General features: G+C 39.1%; 1 protein-coding gene and 1 long non-coding RNA gene across 3 annotated transcripts; one reads left to right on the forward strand and one right to left on the reverse strand.

Moving 5' to 3' along the window:
- Positions 1–183: 183 nt before the first annotated feature.
- Positions 184–3,433, forward strand: LOC311058942. Of its 2 annotated transcripts, none has more exons than XR_014602103.1 (2): positions 184–2,826; positions 2,859–3,433. It is a non-coding gene; the product is annotated as an uncharacterized lncRNA (long non-coding RNA). The 2 variants fall into 2 exon arrangements; XR_014602104.1 differs by having other exon boundaries at positions 184–2,780.
- Positions 2,756–19,467, reverse strand: sgpl1 (sphingosine-1-phosphate lyase 1). Its single transcript, XM_084076498.1, has 14 exons — positions 19,218–19,467; positions 13,318–13,483; positions 12,087–12,154; positions 11,352–11,499; positions 9,687–9,766; positions 8,838–8,966; positions 7,617–7,705; positions 7,318–7,426; positions 6,971–7,069; positions 6,734–6,880; positions 5,231–5,469; positions 4,894–5,040; positions 4,684–4,804; positions 2,756–3,892 (listed from the first exon to the last, which is right to left on the reverse strand). Exons 1-14 carry the CDS (start codon positions 19,227–19,229, stop codon positions 3,695–3,697), a joined length of 1,752 nt encoding a protein of 583 aa, XP_083932624.1. The 5' UTR covers positions 19,230–19,467; the 3' UTR covers positions 2,756–3,694.
- Between the last annotated feature and the right edge of the window lie 3,146 nt (positions 19,468–22,613).

The following is a 22,613-nucleotide window of genomic DNA, read 5'->3' on the forward strand; positions in this document are numbered from 1 at the left end:
CATGAGTCTCCATGTCTCTCCAGCTCTTTATTAAACAGAAAATGCATTTTCAGGTAAGGATGCCAATTTTATCCAATCAGGATAGAGAACTCAGACAGATTTAACAAGTGAAATTGGAAGTGATGCAACAAAAGAATGAGCAAACAAAATTTGAACTAGAACACATCAACATGAAGCTGATAAATGGGTACTTTCTCCTGATTGGCTGACATTTTGTCACCTACCTGAAAATGTTTTTTCTGTTTATTAAAGAGCTGGAGAGACAGGGAGACTCCTGTTACTGAACAAACACTCTATAGCATTGATTACTATCAGAATATATATAGTGCTTTAACCTTTTAACAAAAAAACTGGTTTTAACCAAAAGAATATCACTTACCCTACCTTTAAGGGCACATAATGTTAAGGGCCATTTACATACAAATTAAGATGATTTTACCAATGCTCCTCATCCCCCTAGCCCCTGAAAAGTATAGAAATGAATGGCTATTAATGGTATTCAGACTACTCTGACAACAGTAACAACAAAAAACTGTAAATATTCTCAAATGGCTGTGTGGCAGCAGTTGTCTCAGGTACTGTCACCATCAGAGGGCTTTGCATCAAAATGGGTTTTTATTGAAAAGGGATTTTAAGCCATTCAAAAGTCAGTCTTTGTGGATATACAGTATATGCAAATGAACAACCATCATATAATTGAACGTTTTGTTGTTTTTGCAGCAGTATAGGTTCACACACAGCTGGTCATTAGGACACAGTATTTAAGGAAATGGACCCATGGCATCATCAAGTCCTTGGGAGCTACACTGAAAATCCTGAGTGTTCATATAACTCTGAGAGTTAAAAGAACACTGAGGAGTTTGCTGTGTAACTTATCCTCTGGTTTTCACATCCATCCTTGATAAGAGGCACTGATTTAAAAGACGGAGCAACCTACATCATGATCTGAAGACTGCCCTGTTGATGACCAATCTAGACATTGTACACAGTAAAATCCTCAGTGGTAATTTAACCAAGTGTACAAATGTAACCAATTGGACACGGGAGTGTCCAATTGGATACATTTTAACTTTTAACAGAGTGAATAAATTAACACTGAGGATTTTTACATGTGTACTTACCACAAATACACTCCCTAAAACTCTACATACAGTACATTCCCTTATCACTATTCAATAACTGCACATTATGTGACAACATAACTGAATATAATCGATGTACAATTAAAAATAACACACAAAGAAACAGACCAAATTATTAATTACAAAGAAACAAAACACCCAGTGGTCACACATGTACAACTGTTAGAATTACACTAACCTGGTAGTAAGCCGTCATTCTGTGATATGGCTCTATTACCTTCTCTCTAAAATATTTGCCCCTTTTCATTCGATGAAGGAAAGGGCTATTTATTGCACAAACAAGGGAAGTGAAAACATACACATATGCTTAATTTCAACAAGCAATATTGGGCGAATAAACTGGAAGAGCGGGGATAACAAATGGCCATTTTGGTGTTGAGAGTATGGATTATTAGTTCAAATGGTGCAACCTCCATGCTTAAACACATATATGTTTATATCTCAGTATCAAACAGGTAAATCTGTACCTTTCTCGGTATATGCTAAGTGGATACTAATCACAGTGGTGCCGTTTATTCTTGCTATCAACATAACATAAAGCTTGAGTTATTCTTAGTTGTGCACAAGTGTTGCACACTGAAAATAGCTGATCTACAAGCTCACAACGCGTCTATTTTCGGTGCACGACGCTGGTGTGCAACTAAGTATAAGTCAGGCATAAGAACTCTAGAAATCTACAGCTTGTCAAATGCCTTTAATATCTAAACATTGAATGAGAGACACAATTGCATCGAAAAACTGAGGTAGATGTAATTAGGGAGGAAAAAAAACTTACATTATGATCGATACATAGGGGATTGGATATAGACTGGATAAAAAACTTGAATCCACAGAGTCCCTTTTCTTTAACTGGACAATCCATTTCTCTGGCCACCAGGCCTTTGCACCACAATCAGTGGAGAAAATCCAGGATGGAAACGTTAACAAAGTTACTAACCAGTCAAATGGTAGTTAAGGTAGTGCTGTGGCTGTATGTTTGTCTAATCCATCAACCACTAAGACCTTTAACAAACTACAGTATTATTGTTACAATTAAAAAAATATACAAATATATATACAATCTGGCTGGTGTTTTAAAATGTTAAATTCCCCATCCTGGTTATAACCCTTTAATTATGGAAAGCAATTATATTCTAAATGCTGTTTGGTCCATCAGTGATATCAGCAATTATTTTAATAACTCTTATTAAAATAACTCTCCCATTATCTTAATAATTATTCAATAAGGCAAACAACTGTAGATGGACCAAGTAGGCAGACATGTGATGCAACACAAAATAAGTACATTACCTGCCAAGAAAAGTATTTCTGTGCTTATAAACCACAATAATAAAGTTAACTTCCTGTTAAAGCAAATTAACACAATTATTTCACTAAAGCATTACAGTGCGTTCATGTTAAAAATGTTGCTTGCAGAGACCTTCAAGTGATTATAATATGTAGACATGGTAACCGTACATCAATGAGATCAATGCAGGACAAACTGTCTCTAACAGTACATAAGGTCCTCTGATAGAGGGCAGCAGAGCACTTCTGACTAACATACAGTGGTCTTGTGGTTCTTTTTTTCTTTCTGACTCATCACATGTCTGATGAAATGTTCCTGCAAATGCTGTGTGTGTGTGTGTGTGTGTGTGTGTGTGTGTGTGTGTGTGTGTGTGTGTGTGTGTGTGTGTGTGTGTGTGTGTGTGTGTGTGTGTGTGTGTGTGTGTAAAGAAACATGAATGTAATGTTACCAACACTTATAGTCAATCATTGTGTGTGATTATAAGATATAAAGATATAAAGATACAATGAAACACATCTATTTTCAACAAAACAAAGTTAACATTGAAATGGATGAATAATCTTAACCACAGAGTCCTGATTTATACTCGTACAACGGTGTCGCATGGTGAAAATGCCAGATCTACAACATCACGTGTTGGAAGCTCATAGAACCTGAATTTTGGAAAATGTTTTTAACATATTTGCCTAGAATGACATGCCCAAAATAGGACAGCAGATTGATGTTAAAATCAAAAAATAAGATTAAAATTCACCAGGTGTGAGTCATACCGTCTTGATGCTTCCTAGGTACAAACAGTATATCGTCGCTGTCTGGCAGAAACCTTGTTTCTCCATATTTTAACTTTTTATTATTTTTTCAAAAATGAATGGCCTACTTCATCATACAGTGTCTGTGTATGACGAGTGTCATAGAAAAGTGAAAATAACAGACCTACAAGCTCACAATGCGTCGTACCACGGCGTGTTGTGAGCTTGTAGATCGGCTATTTTCACTATTTTTTTTAATAATAAATAAAAAGGAACAGTATTGGACATACAAGGTTTCCACCCGAACAGCGGCGATATGAGCGATTTCCCTTGAGGTTGATTAAAAACATGGCTTGTGCTTCAAAGGTCTTTGCAGATGCGTTCCGTCTAGCGTAGGAGGGCAAGATAAGGCAACAATTCAGGGAATTACTGTTGAGTACTCGGAGGAGGGGGGTGATTGTTTTTGCTGGGGCGGGAGGCATTGTGGGTGTGGGCCAGGTCGCCCTAGCGGTCTCTCAGTGAGCTATGCCGTTACCGTGAACCTTGCCGTTACCATGAACGCTGCCGTTACCGTGAACTTTGCCGTTACCATTCATGTGGATAGTCTGAGCCTTGGGCTGCTCAGTGCTGTAGAGACAGTCCAGGAAACCTCGGGAGATCTCCGTCACCATGGATCTGTCTGGGATGGACTGAGCCATGCCGTATATTGCTCCCTGAAATGGCACAAGATTAAAAGCACACTTTTATACAAATCCTCCATGGAAAACTGGGTATGTTTAGAGTGATTTCAGATGCAGTTAATTTTCAACCTAAATCTCTTTGTCCTGATGTGATGAAAATGGTAAGATTCTGTGTATTTCTCAGTGAAATGATGATGCAAAGTGAAAATGACGTTTGATCATTCTTTTCATTTTCATAATTTCACAAAATCAACATTTCGCAGAGGAATACACAGAAGACAAAAGTATTATTGATCTCCCAACATCAGAAGACTCAGATTTAGGTTGAAAATCTAAATATGAATTCCCTTTAAGAATCTGAATTAGCATAACAATTTGAAGCTTTTATTCTGGATAACCTGTGAATATGTATAATGATGTGGCAACCACAATTATCCCATTAAACATTATAATATTACACTGTCTTACATTACAAATCTCTGTATTTGGATAATATTACCATATGCCAGCTATTACCTAGACTTAAAATTTTTGATAAAACCTATTTGGCTGGTATTCTCGATTTGGCTTTCTACAATGTGAGATAAAACCTATCCTGGCTACTGTAAATGTGATACTATTTTGTGCCATTTTGAGCCGTCGTGCACCAAATAGAACAAAATTGCATTGAATGCACACAGTAAAATCCCCAGTGTTAATTTATCCATTTGTAACTCAGAGAGTGCACAAATGTAACTAACTAATCCATTTTGTTATATTTGTACACTCAGAGTTAAATGAGAACACTTTACACAGTGTAGTAAGAGGGATGTACAGCAGCTTACCATTCCTGTGGTCTTCTCCTTGGGATTCTTCATAATGACGGCCACCTGCTCTTTGACATCACTAACAAACCGGTCAGCCACACCCCCCTGCGTGTGGAGAAGTGTGCAGCAGATGTGGATGCTATGGTGATGGAAGAGAGAAACACAGCTGTAACTATTTTGTCAGAACACTGAATCAAATGTAGAAATTATTATTATTATCATTTCTACCTGGATGGGTACTGTAATGTGTTCAGATTCCAACCCTTTCCTGTCAGTGCATTTGACAGACGGAAGATGTCAAACTCATCTGAGCCCATCGCCACTACGGACACTTCGGGGTCACCAAACACGAACAGACCGTCTATCTTGCGCATTCTGTAAAAATAAATATAAAAAATAAATTACGTTTCCAAATGTTAAAGGTAAGCTGCTAAAACTACTGATCAATGTTCGAGAACACTGATCACCCGAAATGTAGGTTAAGTAGTACAGAAGCACTTTACAAATACAATACAACAGCTGAAAGATGAAAGGACATTTAAAATAGACAGTCACAACTTCTTACTCTTCTTTTATTGTGTACGCGGTGCTGATGACCTTTCTGGTGGCGTCTATGTAGCCATTCTCTCCCATGTGCATCATGGTGGCCCAGCAGGCGGCGATAATGCCCCCTGGCCGTGAGCCCGCCACTGAGGGGGAGGCATAGATACCACCCTGCCAGTCTGGAGCTACGAAGTACTGGTAGTGACGATATTTCTTATCACTATACAGGATCACTGAGGAACCTTTGGGAGCATAGCCATACTGAGGAGGACGACATGTGGAAGACACACACACACACACACACACACACACACACACACACACACACACACACACAGACACACAGATTAGAATATGTATGAAAATAGTATGTGGGAAAAACACTCATGACCTTCTGACATGATTTAAATTTATTACACAACTTTGTTGAATGCTGAATTCTGATTGGTCAATCACTGAATTCAGCAGTGTGTTCTTTTGACCACTGCTATCAATGACAGACCGATGGAGAGAACGCACCTGAATCAACCACTCAATCAATCCGCTGTGTGTGGTTTTTGGAGTAGCCCATAAACTATAACCATTTTGGAAAAAAATTGAGGCAAGAAATAGGCAACATTCCGAGTTTTGCGAGCTGACCTCTTGGGCTGGACTCGCCTGGCATAATCATTCTTTACCATAAGCATTTAAATCATTTTAAAATCAATTAAATCGTTTTGATGACATTTTATTGTCAATTTATTAATTGCTTTATTAGTAGCAGTGTAATAAGCGGGATAATGAACAGTAAGTATATCATTGTTGACCTGGGGTCTTATCAGCCAGTCTGGGTTTATTTCTCAACAATGACTCGCCATTCATTATCCCTTGCACAGCAGCCTGCTGTTCTCAATAACAAGGTGCTGTTCTGCCTCTGTTTACATCGCTATGGAAACAACTAATATTTTGTGTTGCATTATCGATTTAGCTTGTAAGTAGCCATGTAATAAGCGGGATAATGTACACCGAGCCGGTCATTACAAGAAAATAAACACCTTCAGCTCAGCTTCACCCTGTTGGGGTATTGTTTCCGATAATGACCAGCTCACTGTACTTTACTCATACATAGGCCTACTGGTTGTAGAGCTAATGCTCCACTAGCTGCCATTTCACTGAGCTGTCTTCTGTGTATCTGAAACACTGCAGATGTTTACTACAGAGGTAAAAAATTACAACCTCTACTTCCTGGTTTGAACAGTCTCTCTTCTGGGGTTAAATATATTTATGATTATATATTTCAATATAAATGATCTGAAAATCAAGGGCACTAATGTAAATGCCAATGACAAATGTCTATATCTCCCGAATGTTCGTTTATTATGACATGCAATAGCATATCTTTAACAGATTGAACCGCATGTTTTCAACTTCCATGCCTTTTCCTTAACCGTGGTAAATCACACAGTGAAAGAAAAACAACAGCTGGTACGCGTGGGAGAGACAGCGGGTTGAGTCGATGGGATGGGAGCTGACAGCCACTCCTTACCTTGTGGGTGTCTGCGGAGATGCTAGTAACACCCTTCACCCTGAAGTCAAACGGTGCTAGTTGGTAGCCACACTTGGCCATGAAGACAATGAGGTAGCCTCCCAGACAGGCATCTACATGAAGTGGGAGGTTGTAGCGTTCAGCCAGCTGGAGAACACGAGGGGGAAAGTGTGCGTGAGTCAGCCTCTTCTGTTATTTTGAGCTCACGAAAACATTTTGAAATGTTCTTCTTCTTACCTTCCCCACTTCCTCAATAGGATCCATGACCCCATGGGGAAACTGGGGTGCAGAACATACAAGCATGGCTGTGTTCTTGCCGATGGCTCTCTTCATTGCCTAAGCATTAAGAAATATGACAACATTTGAGACATTTGCTTATTTCCGTTCCTTTTATAAACATCTATTTTCCCTCATGCAGTTGCACTACTTAACAGCTGAAACAATGCTGGATTATGACCTAGTTAGATCCTAGTGCTAGACTTTAAATGCCTTGTACTGTAAATAAATAAACATGCATAGATTTATATTGTTTTTAGCGAGACTGACTTCCGAGGAAGTCCAAACTAGCAGATGCTTGTTCTTACCTTCACATCTACTCTCATGGTTTTCTTGTCCAGAGGTATGTGAACAAGCTTCATCCCAAAGTAGTGGGCTGCTTTGTCAAAGGCTGCGTGGACACTCATTGGTGCAAGGCTATAAAAGACAGAACACAACGCAAAAATGATGCTAGGACTCTACACACCTACGAATGGACCGTCATCAGTTCACATATTTGTTGATGCTGGAATATTTTGTTTCCTGCTTTAGGCAAAACCAGATACAAGTCGTGACACTGGTTCACCCATATCTTGGCAGTAACATATCTGACCCGATCTGATCTTACATTTCAGGGTATTTGACACCACGCTCATAGGCCATGTCCCTGTAAGCCTTGCAGGCCATCAGTATGCTCTCGGTTCCTCCTGAGGTGACCTGAACAGTGGAGAAGCAGTCAAATTATATCCACGATCTACGCAAGCATGTTATGTCATTGGGCTGGCTTCATTGTACGTTTTTGTGAGCAATATATCACCACTGTCGTCAGAACCCAACTGTATCTATTAGAGTTTCTTTTCAGGAAATGGGAAAAATAACCAATGTTCCAATGGAGTTATCATTTAGTCACAAGCTCTTGTTAATACTTTATTGGTTAAAATTTACTAGTCGATTCTCTGGGACGTGCGCACACAAAATACATGCAGAGTTGTATAAATGTCCCAGTCCACTAATGTCACTGTAGCATGCTGAGTGCTACTGTGGGTGATTGCCAAAGCAATTGATGAAATCATTTTGTAATTAAAGCTTATGCATTTTATTACACACGAACAACAGCAGCAACCTTGCATGGGCTGCTGCCGTTGTTCAAAGTCGCTGTCCATCCAGGCTATGGGATCGCGACCACAACTACATATTCCATACCCTGCGGGGACGAGACTACAGATCCCATTACCAAAAATGCTGCTGAAGAGATTACGTTTTTACTAATGGTGAAGACCTCTGGTGGTCGTTCAGAGACCGACCCCCCTTGCTACTCCTACCCGTCTACCTATGAACACTAACTAATGATATATTGCACTTAGTTAAGACATGGTAACTTCACCATTAGTTAATAGTGAGGACCAGGAATACATAATAATAAGTCATGAGGAATTAATGTAGGAGTTCATCATTAATTCATCATTAATTAAGCGTTAATTACGAGTATGAATTTGCAAGCTCAAGTAAAGTGTGACCACTGAGGAGAAAAATGGATGAGGACTGACTGAGTTTGGTTTATTTTATAGTAGGATAAAACCCACAGACAGACTTAACGACTTTCAACCAGGCGTCCATATTTTGGGCATGTCATTATACTGTAGGTAAAAATTGCAAAATAGCCGATCTACAGTACAAGATCACAATGTGTCGCATAACAACATTTTGTGAGCTTGTAGAACGGCCATTGCGCTACTTCTAAAATAGGGCATTCATTTCAGGAAAAAAAGAAAAGAAAAAAAAAACTAAACAAAAAAGATTAAATATAGATACAAGGTTTCTGCCCAATAGTGACGATATGGAAACTTACGGTGCCACAGGAGTTAGGTCCACCATTGAATAGTGTGCAGCTCATTCTTACAACCTCTGCCTCCATCTTCCTTACACCAGGAAAGATGTCTGGGTGAAGTGGGTTGCTCCATGCAAAGTCTCCGTATACCTGGATAAAAGCAACGAGTGAGGTGACAGTGGAAGGTAAAGCTTGAATTATACTTGGTTGTGCTGATCTACAAGCTCACAAGCTTGTACTGTAGATCTACTATTTTCAGTGTGTGACACCAGTGTGCAACTAAGTATAAATCATGTTTTAGATATGTATGCACTGTAGTCTTACTACTTTATATGTGATTGGTCAAACAACAAAGAAAATAATAAGTGTATGTATGTGTGTGTGTGTGTGTGTGTGTGTGTGTGTGTGTGTGTGTGTGTGTGTGTGTGTGTATATATATGTGTGTGTGTATATATATATATATATATATATATATATATATATATATATATATATATATATATATATATATATATATATATATATATATATATATATATATATATATATATATATATATATATATAAATAACCATTTTGATATAATAGGACATATATTAGGTCTCAAAAAGTCTTCTTTTTAGTTTCCTGCAGACCACTATTCAAGTCATATTCAAGTTTGACACCGACTGTCTGTAACCAGAAGAGTGGGCACCTAACCATTGTGAGCACCTCAATGTTAAATTTGCAATTTCTTCCCCAAAAAATAATAATTGGAAAATGGTCTGAAGTAATGTTAAGTATACATGATTTGAACATGCTTGAACATTTGAGGCCTGATATTTCTACAATTGCTAGTGTCCATGCAAAGAATGATACAAAGATACAAACCTTAACCAGGAGTTTGGTAAGCGTCTCATCGCCCCAGTAAACTGCTCCAGAAACACATCCTTTCTCCCACTTCACTTCATCTGTAAGAAACAGATTTCAACATTTTAGTTATTTTGTATGCAAGTTGAAACGGTGTAGGCTCGCTGTCATGTCATATTGACCTCCAAATATGGAGTTCCACATGGCTCCATATTCTCCTCTCCATTGACTCTAAGTATAACATTTTTTTAAAGTTAAATATTAAAGTCCAAAACATTTCAAAAAGTTGCCCACGACCTTCCTTGGATCATAACACGCTGCTATGGAAAGGTTTCAATCAGCCCAAGGCTATGTGGGGTGTGGGCATTAACACATTGACTGCCAGAGTTTATTCCAAATTTACCCCCTTGACTGCCAGCGATTTGCGTGTTTTTTTGTTTTCTCTGTTTTCTCATTTAAATGCATTTAAGTTTCTTTTTCCCATGATTTTGAACACATACGACGATCGACCAGCAGAGCGCAGCAAAATGACACCCTCGATGACTCGCTGACTCGCCCCCCCCCTCCCTCCAGGCTCAAACAGTCAAACAACATGAACCGGATGTGATTGTCTTCGACAATCTCTGATCGGCTTGTGATACGATGTGATACACGACGACGATGCCTGATCGTCACTCGGACCAAAGAAAATAAAAGGGGAGCTCTCCCTTTGTATTTTATAGCGTGTGAAAAAAAGTGTTTTTCTCTATTCTGGACGGAAATGACCGGAGAAAAACAATGTGACCCGGAAACGAAATTTTTTTTTTACATCCAGCTTCAGGTGAGTGTGACGTAGATGGAAAACGAAAGTGATGATTAAAAGTAAACAGACCCGCGCGATCACAGATGAAACCAATGAAAATACCTAATATCGAGTTAACTCGATCTAGGCAGTCGAGCGCTGGATTACTAATATCGAGTTAACTCGATCTAGGCAGTCGATGTGTTAAGAACAAACACACATACAAAAACAAAAACTTCAACTATATTTGTTATAGATATATAGATTATGCCAAAATAGCAATCTCTGCATATTCTAGAGCAGGGGTCCTCAACAGGCGCGGACCGCGGGGCACCTCTCTGTGGACCCTGGGAAAATTATAATATATATATTTTTTTTTAAATAACTATAACCCTAACCCTAAAACCGAATTAAAGTAAGAAAAAACGGGGGGGAAAGTACCCGAATCCGCCCAAATCCGCGAAAAAATCGCGCGCGCGCTTCGCACGCGCGGGGGGCACATGCGCGCGCGTGCATGTGCGGACCCTAGCCTTATTCAAAAACGGATTTGTGGACCTTCAAGATTTGTTGTTGAGGACCCCTGTTCTAGAGTCATGAATCTTTTGGCAGGTACAAAACTGATTTCGAAGAAGTAGTCCCTTTCCATGGCAGGGTTGAATGGTTCTGAGCACGGTAATGTTACTAAGCACTTTAATAGCATTTCCATTTGCGCACAACATGATGAGGAACTATTTCAAACGGTACCCATTCCTTAATTTTCTGCACTGTTTGATAACCGTGCTCAACATGGCCAAAGCGTGCTGGTGGAAGGGCTTAATGAGCATCCCAGCTCCAGCTCGTAATGTCAGTTAACTGGCACAAAGATAAAGGACCATAAGTAAACCATGAGGCAAATTAGCACTTACTCAACGTCTCGTACTGTCTGATCTTGTCTAGGACTTGGCTATGCGAGAGACCTTCTGATGGCAGCTGTTGGGCGTAGCTCATTCCCTCCTTCAGTGTGCAAAGGCTCACCGACATGTCATCCAGGGCCTTGTTGAGCTGGGTCTGTATCTGTCATAAACACACAATGGAGTCATTTTTATAGACACTACTACAGACACAATGTAGTCACTGGGACAGCTGAATGAATCAGCATAGTGAGAGTGTACACATTACAAATGAGCTGGGAAAGATTTTTAAAAAGTAAGTTATAAAAAAATAAAACATTAATGAAAAGTACTGGAATGAATTAACACAAAGTGGTATAATGGCTGATTAAGTTTGTTAAGTGTGGGAACACTTAACCAGGCCAGGCCTCACATGTATGGAAAATACATAAAAAAGCTTATGCAAATGTTGATAAACACGTTCTGAACGTAAGTGACCTCAGTTATGGTGGTGATGGAAAATACATAAAAAGCTTATGCAAATGTTGATAAACACGTTCTGAACGTAAGTGACCTCAGTTATGGTGGTGATCATAAAGACCTAAAGTAACCCAATATTATCACAAGTCCATGATGTAAAGTGTGCCAAAGGTCTCCCCCCCCCTTCAACATGCCATACTCAGCCATCCGAGAATGACTCATAACAGCTTCATAAGATAGAGACCAGTGGAGTCCAGGAAAAAGGGGAACAGTTTAACCACTGATACTTACTGACTGGCCAACAAAGGGAATTTTTCTGATGATTTTAAAGCACTGCTTCTTCAATCTGGATGTGAGACCTATTGGCAAGGGAACAAAGAGGCAGCTGTTGTGAAATATTGGTAGACAGAGTTAGCCACAGGCATTAAACAGCTGACTATGAGTCGTCCTATAATCACACGCGAGGACATGCAGTGGTCTAAGAAATCTGGGCCTCTTTCCACCAAACATTTTATTGCACTGACTGTTGAACAGCACTGAATGCTCCTACTTAGTTTCCTCCACTAAGCAAAGCTCTGATCAACTTATATTATGGAGATGGGACAAACTAAGGAATTCAACCTCTATAGTTGATTGATATTATTTGTATGGTGTGTGAAGATTTGAGGCAACAAAAAAAAAAGAAGAAAAAAGATTCAGCCTAAAAACAACTCAATCCCTTCAACAAGGTATGGAAGTGACTGTGCAAGTTTAAGATACTATGTGCAGAGTACTTAAAGAATACTTACTGTAGTAAGTTATTTGTAGGTAAAGGTTTACTTTGCTTTCTGGTTTAGCCAAACTAAACCAGATTTTGATTTACCAGAATGCAAAGTAAACCTGCAGGGCAAGTTAACCCCGACCCTGATTCATTGTTAAGGGTTCTAGTGTTTCCACAGGGATTCACTCTTAACCTGGCCAGTCACCTGGACAGTCAGTTATGAAGGAGCACTTTTTTCAAAGAGCACCCATTTTCAAAGTCATCTTCAGGACTCAACTGGTCCTCACTAATGCCCATTATATAAGGCACCATTTCTCTATACTTGCTCTGTCTCAGAGGTGGGCTGTGGATAGTTCAATTACAACTATAGCTTAGGCATTTAGCAGACACTCTTATCCAGAGCGACTTACAAGTGCCAGATAGCAGAGTGAGTGTTCAGAAACATGGGTAACAATGACACCATTGGTGGGGATTCCAAGCTATAGGAAACTTACTACAGCCTTTCTCTACCTGGAACGTAAGTACGCTGAAATAGAAGCTATAAAAATCTTATCTTATAATTAAATGTTCTTTGACTGTCCACAGCCCACCTCTGAGACGCAGAGCAAGTAGAAAGTAATGGCACCATATGGGCATTAGTCAGGACCAATAATATGAAGATAAGGTCGAACATGGGGGAAGGGGTCCTTCAAAAAAAAATTTTTACAGATATTTTCTGCAGGAGGGCTGCGTTGCATGCAAGCATCATTTGTGAACACTTACTTTCTCGCTGGAAGAGGAGCCCTTTGAGCCAGACTACTCCCAAAGTGGTGATGAATGTTGCCCCTATGATCTGCCATGGCTCCAGGTGCTCACAGTGGGTGTTAACATGCTGCCTGCCTTCCTCCAGATACAGTAGGATCATCTCCTTATAGACGTCCAAGGCACTCTGGAAACACAATGAGCATGTTAAGCCTGATTCATACTTGAGTCGCGTGTCGACAATAGCCGACCTACAAGCTCACAACGCGTTGACCTTGTAGAACTTCTGTTTTCAGTGCTTGACTAGGGCTGTCACGATTATGAAATGTTGCATGACGATTCATTGTCACACAAATAATTGCGATTAACGATTTAATTCTGTTTTCTGCCGTTGAACATTGGGGACATATGAATAAAAATTACATTTATGTTTGGGACATATGAATAAATCTTTTAGGCTTTGAAGTTGCACAGGGTATATATGACAAATAACCTAAATGAATGACATATTTAATCATTTTTATATTAAGATATAAAATTGAAGAAATAGCCAATCTACAAGCTCACGACGAGTCTGCGTTGTGAGCTTGTAGATCTGTTATTTCCACTGTTTTTTGAAAATGTATGAACATTCTTCATATGGAAACTATTACGACGATTATGCAAAATAATTGCGATTATCTCAAGTAATTGCGATTAGATGATTAGCGGTATGTAATAATTATGACAGCCCAATGCATGACACCATCGTGCGACGGAGCATACATTAGGCTTAAGGTCATTCAAAGGAACGGGTCAGCCTGGTGGCTCAACCAGTGATGACCACATAATGTCTGACCGTCAACATCTTGGTTACATGTGACCTCCTCTCTCTCACAACCTCAGAGATGTCTTTTAACACAATAAAAGCTTTATTTGGTTTTGCGGCTGCAATTATCAATTTTGTTCTTAGAGATTATTCTCTCGATTACTTCTTCGAGTAATCAAGAAGCGTGTTTTTTTTATAATTACGTTATTATACAAATCAATGTGGAAACATTCAAAAGAATATATATAATCGACTATATCCATTAGTCTTGTAGGATTTTGCCTGTGCATTTTAATTATTTTTTTATTTTGTTTAGGCTGCACACATTTTCTTCTGTATTATCATGTCTGGTAATTAGCACATTGGTGTGGTTTCTCCTTTTTAGCTGTTCATCTATTTGGCAGGTTTGAGACAAAGATGGTGAGTTAGGCTCCGATATTTTCATTTTTGACCGTTTCATATTAATTTGGGATTTCCAATGCAAGAATTTTCTGTAAATCTTTAAGTCAGTATTAAACGTAAGAAGTTGTCAGAATAGATTTGTTTGGACGAGTCCCAGTAAAGAACCTACAAAACCAAAATTATTTATGAATTTATTTGGTTTTGAGGATTTCACAAGGCAAGGAATAGTTCGTCCTGAAATGATTCCGTACCTACAATACCTTTATAGAACGAGAGCTAAGCAATGGCCAATATATGATTTTTGAACAAAAACTCAAGTCACTCCATGGCATGCACTGTACTAAATTTTGATCAAAATTCTAACCAGATTAAGACAAAATGTCACAGGCTTGAAAGAGATGCTGTATGCTACCGGTTTGTCACCAAAACACTCAATATAAATGTATCTGTAACATTGGAAAGCCACTGAAGTAGTCCAACACACATTATAGTCATTGGTTAGAATCACTTTGATTCTAAATGCCCATACATAGAAAATGACCTACAACAAAAATGAAATATTAGACTATTAACCCAGGCATCACAATTTTGGGCATGTCATTATAACTATCAATATATGGTTATATAATGTGGTAAAATGGTTAATAACAAATCCACTGATGCTAGGTAATACTTACAACAGAATCCCCCTTCATGCCTAGAACTCAATTTCCCGTCACTGAAATGCTATCAGATATTGTACAAGACAAAGCCAAAGCCCAATCAGGCTAACATCAGTCAGGTGGTAGTATCTTCTTAAGGTGTGTGAGAAATAGCTTGTCACTACAGTATACCCTATGAACAGACTCCTCCTACCACCTGAACCAGCATTACAAATAAGAGTACAGAAGTCCTGATATCACTTCTGTTAGTTTGTTTGATGAAATAACTGTCAGTTGATGCTTATACGAGTAACAAAAACGTAATTTTTGTTTTGGCACACAGTACAGTTCTTATACGACGTGATGTTAAAAACGTTTTGGGGATTTAGAAGGGGAAAACAGCTCCATGACCCAGGGGGTTAACGTAAGTGATGTCAGACTTGTATTGTAACCAGTGAATGAGAAAGCACATACCTACAGTGCCTAAGCTATGGCTCACCAGCCATGGAAATGCATTCAATGTACTACTCACAGCCTGCTGTACACAGTCTGGTCCAACATAGGATTACATATCATTGATAAACTTGTTGATTGTTCATTTGGTTTTGATCAGTCAGTGTTAATCTAACGTTATCTAACAAATGTAAAAAAAATAATGTCATATAACTAATGTTATCGTGTGGAAATGACATTTGACCCACTAAAGCTTAAATGCAGTCAGTGACCATAGTAACTGATTGACAGTTGTTATTTATATAAGTGCAGTAAAAATAAGCGTATCTCGTCAGTCTGACTATTATCTAGCTCTACATCAATATTTCTTCTTTACAACTAGACAGCAGGTTTCATAAAGGCGAAAGGTTGTTTTTAGCGTACCTCATCTGCAATCAGATGTGGAAAAGCTTAAGGTCCACAAAGCAATATCCTGAGTAACTATAATTTACAAAGACTAAACGTAATGCCACATAATGATACCTGGGGGCAGATTGCCCGTGCATCATCCATTATTGTGAACACAAAATGGATGATGCACAGACATGTTTTAGTTCACTCTGCACACAAGGATGTGGTTTATTTTCCCCATAGCTGGATGAATAATACATTGCAACATATACTGTACATATAGACCTGAGGACCTGGTGATGTGATGATTAACCACTTAAGCCCTAAATACTTTGTCGTGACGAAATTTTGTATCCACCTATAATGACATGCCCAAAATAGGGACACCAGGGTGAAAATGGTTAATACTATAGTAGTCTTCAAGAGTCAAGAAGGTGGCTGCACACATTGGTAGCCAAAGTGCCAATATTTTATTTTAGGACGCAGAGTAAAAAGAAACCAACGTTTCGGCAGGTAACTGCATACTTCAGGGTATCGGGCCGACACCACTCTAAGGACTTTGGTGTGCGTAGCATTCTCGTACACAGTGAAAGTGGTTAATAAACATTAAACTTCATAATGGATGAAGTAGGAGGGCTGCCCCTGAAACTGAAGTGTCCACCCCCGGCTCAGACTACAGTTGTAAGGCCTTCTTGTCTGAATAGCAGGCGCTCATACAGGTTTGGCAGGGTTAGCCAAGTGGAGCAGAGTTGAAAACAACGGTAAATAAGCCATGTGATCAACAACGACTATGTCTAGAATAGCAAGCTAAAGTAAACGCCCCATCACGGTTACTTGCATTTATCCTACATCCTTCCAAGGGAGAGGTAGCCTAAACGCTGTCAGCAAGTTTCTATAAAATACATTGGAGGCTGCAGAGGGCAGACACACAGTGGACAGGCACATGCTTTGATGACTGATGTTTTATAGAGTCAGGGTTAAAAGGCAAATCTGGGAAGCTGGTGCAATGAGCATGAACCCTTGACCAGCTGGCTACTTGTTATCACACACATGTTTTGTGACTAGACTGAGTACAGTTGTTGTTGTTTTTTTTTACAGGGCTACGCTGGACGCTCGCAAAATATGTGATACTATCTTCGCCCCAAGAGAGCTAATGCGGGGTATGGACAAAGACTCCCATGCCTATTTTGTTCTGCCCATTGTTATATAGTAGACGCCCATTCCTCCTCATTTTCCCCAAGCAAGCTGCAGTCTATTCTGTGTAAGGAGACCTTTGTTGTTTCCAGGGGGAGGTCATGTTCTCATGGAAATATACTGGGTGTGAAGAAGCTGTCGCTGCTTGGATACATTCAGGGAAAACAGAATGCTAAAACACAGCAGTATCAGTGATTTGTCAACAAAAGGCCCATGCATTCGTGCACTGACTGAGGCAAAATAAATCATGACTGTATGTTTGGAAAAGGTCATTTTTACACTTTCCAATTTCAGGAATGAAAGATTTTCAGAATTCAGCAAAATGGCCAGAAATCTTTTCAAGTACCGAAGCATGGTACTTGATAGACTCATTGTATAACTTGATTGTTCAGATAGACTCATTGTATAACTTGATTGTCCAGATAGTGGCTGATATGATGGAGTGTGTGCGTGCTTGACTTAACTGGGAAATCAATTGAACTGAGGTTTCAGGACAAGTTTCTCTAACTGCTGCTGTTTATTATACGGTTTACTGTACATATACGTTTTATTGCTACTAGTGTTGATGATGTCTTGAATATTATTGTACGTCTTTAAATGTCTCGATAAATTGATACACAGACAGGACGACAATGGAAACAAGCCCGCAGGGCTTTGTGTTATCCTTTTAGCACCATTGTATACCACTGTACTATTTGCAAACTGTTAATAAAGTATTCAATCAATCAATGCTGCCTTGCAAACACAAAATCAGTCTGTTCCTCTGATTTCACTCCAGTGCACTGTGTGAGAGGCAAAACAGATGGCCAGTGCTTTGTTAGAACTTCCTGTAAATTAGTGTTAAACAGGAAGTCATATGTTATGAGTGCTACAATGAATATGTTTTACAACATAATCACAGTCATCCCTCTTTTTACTCTTCATCATAAATTATAGTGTGACTAAGAAATGATACAATGGCATCCCATGGTAGGAGAAATTCGGATAATACACACTGAATTATGAAATAGATTATCGCATCTCATTTAGTCTAAAGTCATGTGCCCACATTTCAGCACATTTTAACCCCATCACTTTGATGGAGGCAGGAGTTTATACATGAAGATTTCATTTGATTGGTATTTCAAAAGTGAAAAACAATATTATGGCCATTAAAGTAAACAGGGATTATTCCAAGACCTTTACGTACAAAAAGAAAAACTATAATTTGAAGAATCAGTAGAATATTGTTTACAAATGAACACATAGGCACCAAGTTAACCCTTTACACTCCAACACTACCACAGAAATCAAATCCTTAACAGCAAAACCTTGTGTGTTGAGAAGTAATCTTTGTTGTGGCTTTAAAACGCCTGGCTGTTGATTAGCAGTAGAGTAGCCCACTTTCAGTGGTGTAAAGTAACTAAGTACATTTACTCAAGTACTGTCCTAGTAAAATTGAGGTATTTTTTTTACTTTACTAGAGTATCCAGTTTTCAGTACTTTAACTCCACTACATCTCAGAGGCAAATATTGTACTTTTACTCCACTACAATTTATTTGAAAACTTTAACCACCATTACTTGTAGATTTGTATTATTATTACTACAGGACATGTACCTTTCATTTCGGCCATTTGAAAATAGCTTGTAGATCTGCTATTTTCAAAAGATTTGTATATAATTTATACATTTGAAATGGGACATTCTTTTGTACTTTTACTCAAGTCAATTTTGAATTCCGGACTTAGTGATATTTGCAGTATTGATACTTTTTACCTAAGTAAAACATGTGTATACTTTTCTCACCACTGGTCTTAACCTTTCCCGTAAACTACGTAAAGTAGTGTTTAGTTGAACTGTAGCGACAAACAAGGCTAGTAGGCTGCTTTTAAAGAGCCCTCTTATAACTGCATAGCACTAATTCTCATAATCCTTTCCTAATTCTAAGAAATTCAAGTCTGATGTTGACATGCTGCTGAGCATGAACAGAGGCAATAAAGTCCAAACATTTGGTTTGGCACTGACTTTAAACTCTATACTACTTACACTTACCCAGTAATCCATGATGTCAAGTCAAATCTCACCGACGCTGCTCCCTTTTCTTTGCGTTGTTGGTTAAAGTCAGGATGAGCCTGTTGGTGGTTGTTGTGTCTCGGTAGTAGATCTCATCTACATTCTACTATCAAACACAGATAAGCTAACCCCACTTTCAGGAAGTAACCCAACAGCATATGGTTATGTATTAGTCTACGCACGCATGTGTAGATCTGTAAACGCGGCGGGCAGATCTTTGTCTGCCTCCTCCGAGTCGATATGTTATGAAGATCTACAACATAAAGGAGGAAAGCGGTGTTGCCAAATGTTGTGAGAGAAACAAGCAACCGGGGTGTATGAAAACAAGCCCAATAAACATATACATTGGCTATTTGAAAATAATAGGCACTGGGCACCATATTTTTTGGTATGCTCGTCCAGGAGCCTATTTATCTCCACCCCTAAGTGCCCACTCGTCCAGGTGCCACACACATGTCACACACATGTCAGACAGTTGCCCAGATGGTTTTGGTGCCCAGTTGTCCTGGTGCCCACCTCTCCAGGTGCCCACTCGTCTAGGTGCCCAGTTATCTCCACCCCTAAGTGCCCACTCGTTCAGGTACCCACATTTCCCTAGTGCCCAGTTGGTTTTGGTGCCCACCTGTCCTGTTGCCTTTGAGAGTAGCCAATTTACAAGCTCACAACGTGTCGCGATGCGAAGCGTTGTGAGCTTGTAGATCTGCTATTTTCAAAAAGAATCTTGGAGAAAAAATTAAATATTTTTGAAACATTCTAACAACACAAATCTTGTATGGGCGTCCCTGGCATAAAATATTTTCAGATGGGGGTCCGCAGACAAATACATATTAATTTGGGGGTCCTTGACTTGTGTGAGAGACACTGGTTTTAACAACATTAGGAAACATTTTAGAAACAAGCCCAAAGCCCACCAATATTTACAAGCAACTTACCAGAAAAACAAGCCCAAAGTCGCTTATAATAAGCGGACGTGGCAACGCTGGAGGAAAGTCATGTTTACGCACTCGCAAATGGTACCAAAATGAGCCCACAGCCCAGAGGGATGGTCACGCTTTGATTGGTTAGTTGGTTGTCAGGCAACCGTTTTTTCCAGCCGTATGGGTTTCATGTGTTTTTCTAATACATTTATCTCCATGTACGGTTGCTAAAACTAGTTTCATCAACCAGTTAACGCTGGCAGCAGCTAGAGTAATATCTGACTGTTTAAAAGAAAAAAGAAAAGAAAAAACCATAGAGTGACCGTTCCTCCGGGCTATGGGATCTACCGCTGTTTGGTTGTTTCGTTTGCGCAACAGTGGCCCAATTCCAAACCACCCCCTCACTGACTCATTGACTTGGGTGCGCGTTCATGTGAGCTCCGTAAGGGCTTGAGGGTTGTTCCAAATGAAATCGGAAAGTCAGCCTGAAGTCAGCGAGGGCTCGAGAACGCCCCTTTCTGCACCCTTTCCGTAAGTCAGCACCTTTGGAGACTTTGGCAAAGAAATTGCCCACAATACATTGCGTAGTGGGAGTTACCAGAGGACGCCGATACCCACGGTGCCCGGATTTAAAAGGGAAAGAGGCCTTTCTTCTGCGACGTCGCTGGCCGAGAAATAAATGCAGAATTAGTATGTCTTTTTACCACCGGTCTCGGTAGCGGTGGGGGGGCGGAGGATTCATGTCATGGCATCAGGCCAGGGTTCATTAGTGAGGAGAATGGAATAAAAAAAATAAAAAGAAGTTCAGTTGAACGTTTGAGAACCTTCAAAAAGCAGGTTTTTGAGGGATTATTTTTATTTATTATTTATTTTATTTCTAAAGGAAAAATTGTAATGGATTTTTTATTATCAAATAAATTGATTAAACACTTTAATCAACCCTATTTTATACTTCGTTGTACTAAGTTGTTGTGCAAAATAGCAACGTGTCCCAGAAATATAAAGTTACTCCTAAGGCTATCATATAATTTACTTATATTAACTGTATCGATAGCTGTTTCACTCATGATACAATGTCTCTTTTTTATAATATTTTATAATATAAAAGTTTATAATATTTAGAGAAATTCGAAGTTTCAAACGGGGAGGCAAGTGTCAGTCGAATCTTTGGTTGTCACGGCAACGTTGTCATCTGTCGTCAAGGTAACGTGGGACGTCACAAAGGGCTGTTCCATTGCTTTTGTACCCTTTTGGAACCCTTAAACCCTCCCACACTCAGGCACTTACCAGCTGACTTACCTTAAGCTAATGAGGGTGCAGGGCTTGAGGGCTTAGGGTGGAGTTTGGAATTGGGCCAGTAAATGCCCGGTATTACATTCCCATTGGGGTTGGAAACAGTGTCTCCCAGCGGCTGACTGCTTTCACTACACATCAGGCATATTATAACCAGATTCATTCATAAATAAATGCATAAATACCACAGATGATATGGATATATCATAATAATAATTGCTGTTCCAAATAATTTTGGCGGAATGGTTGATTATTTTTTTCCTTAAACATGTAGATGTTGTTGGAATGACCCAAAGTGAAAAACATCTCTAATGAGAGTGACACACGTCCAAGTATAGGCTAATTACCCTGGTCCCTGGAAACTGAGCCTGAAACAACTAACATCCAGTGGTGGAATAAGTAGGCCTACTCACATTTTTTACTTAAGTAAAAGTATCGATATTGCAATGTAGAAATATTCTGTTACAAGTAAAAATCCCAATCCAAATGTACTTGAGTAAAAGTCCAAAAGTATTGGTATCAAAATGTAGGCCTACTTAAAGTAGGCATATCAAAAGTAGAAAGTACTCGTTATGCAGAATGCTCCATTTCACAAGTTCATTATGTATACACCTTTGAAAATATCAAATATACAAGCTTACAACGCGTTGCAACAGGTTGTCTATTTTCAAAATTATATAGTATAGTATATATACAAAGTATATATAAAGTAAAAATTGTTTAAGGTATGGTTTGTAATAATAATCAAAATCTACAAAGTAAATACTAACTCCAGTTTTCAATTAATTGTAGTGGAGTAAAAGTAGCCTAAAATATTTGTCTCTGAGATGTAGTGGAGTAGCCTAGAAGTAAAAGTATTGGAAATCGGAAATACTCGAGTAAAGTAAAAGTACCTGAAAATTGTACTTAAGTGCAGTACTTGAGTACATGTAGGCTACTTAGTTACTTTCCACCACTGCCCTTTGTTAAGGGTAGAAGAACACACATGGTGGGTAGGCTACAGTTGAATGCGCCATGCAGCCGTCAGTGTAAAGCCACAGCAAGAGCCATAGCCAAAGATTGAAGCGTTTACAGCATCTGCCACTTATCTCCATTGTCTTCCATCTGTATAAAGTTGGGGAAATGGCACCAATTAATAGTTTTTTTGTTTTTGTTTTGGTCAGAA

Source organism: Gymnoscopelus microlampas, assembly GCF_963454915.1.
Source record: "Gymnoscopelus microlampas genome assembly, chromosome: 13".
Lineage (NCBI taxonomy): Eukaryota > Metazoa > Chordata > Actinopteri > Myctophiformes > Myctophidae > Gymnoscopelus > Gymnoscopelus microlampas.

Coding starts and splice junctions, on each gene's coding strand:
- sgpl1 (XM_084076498.1), bottom strand. Junction 7,427..7,616: donor GGTGTCAAATACCCTGAAAT/GTAAGATCAGAT, acceptor TGTCTTTTATAG/CCTTGCACCAATGAGTGTCC. Junction 5,470..6,733: donor TCTCCGCAGACACCCACAAG/GTAAGGAGTGGC, acceptor CGTCCTCCTCAG/TATGGCTATGCTCCCAAAGG.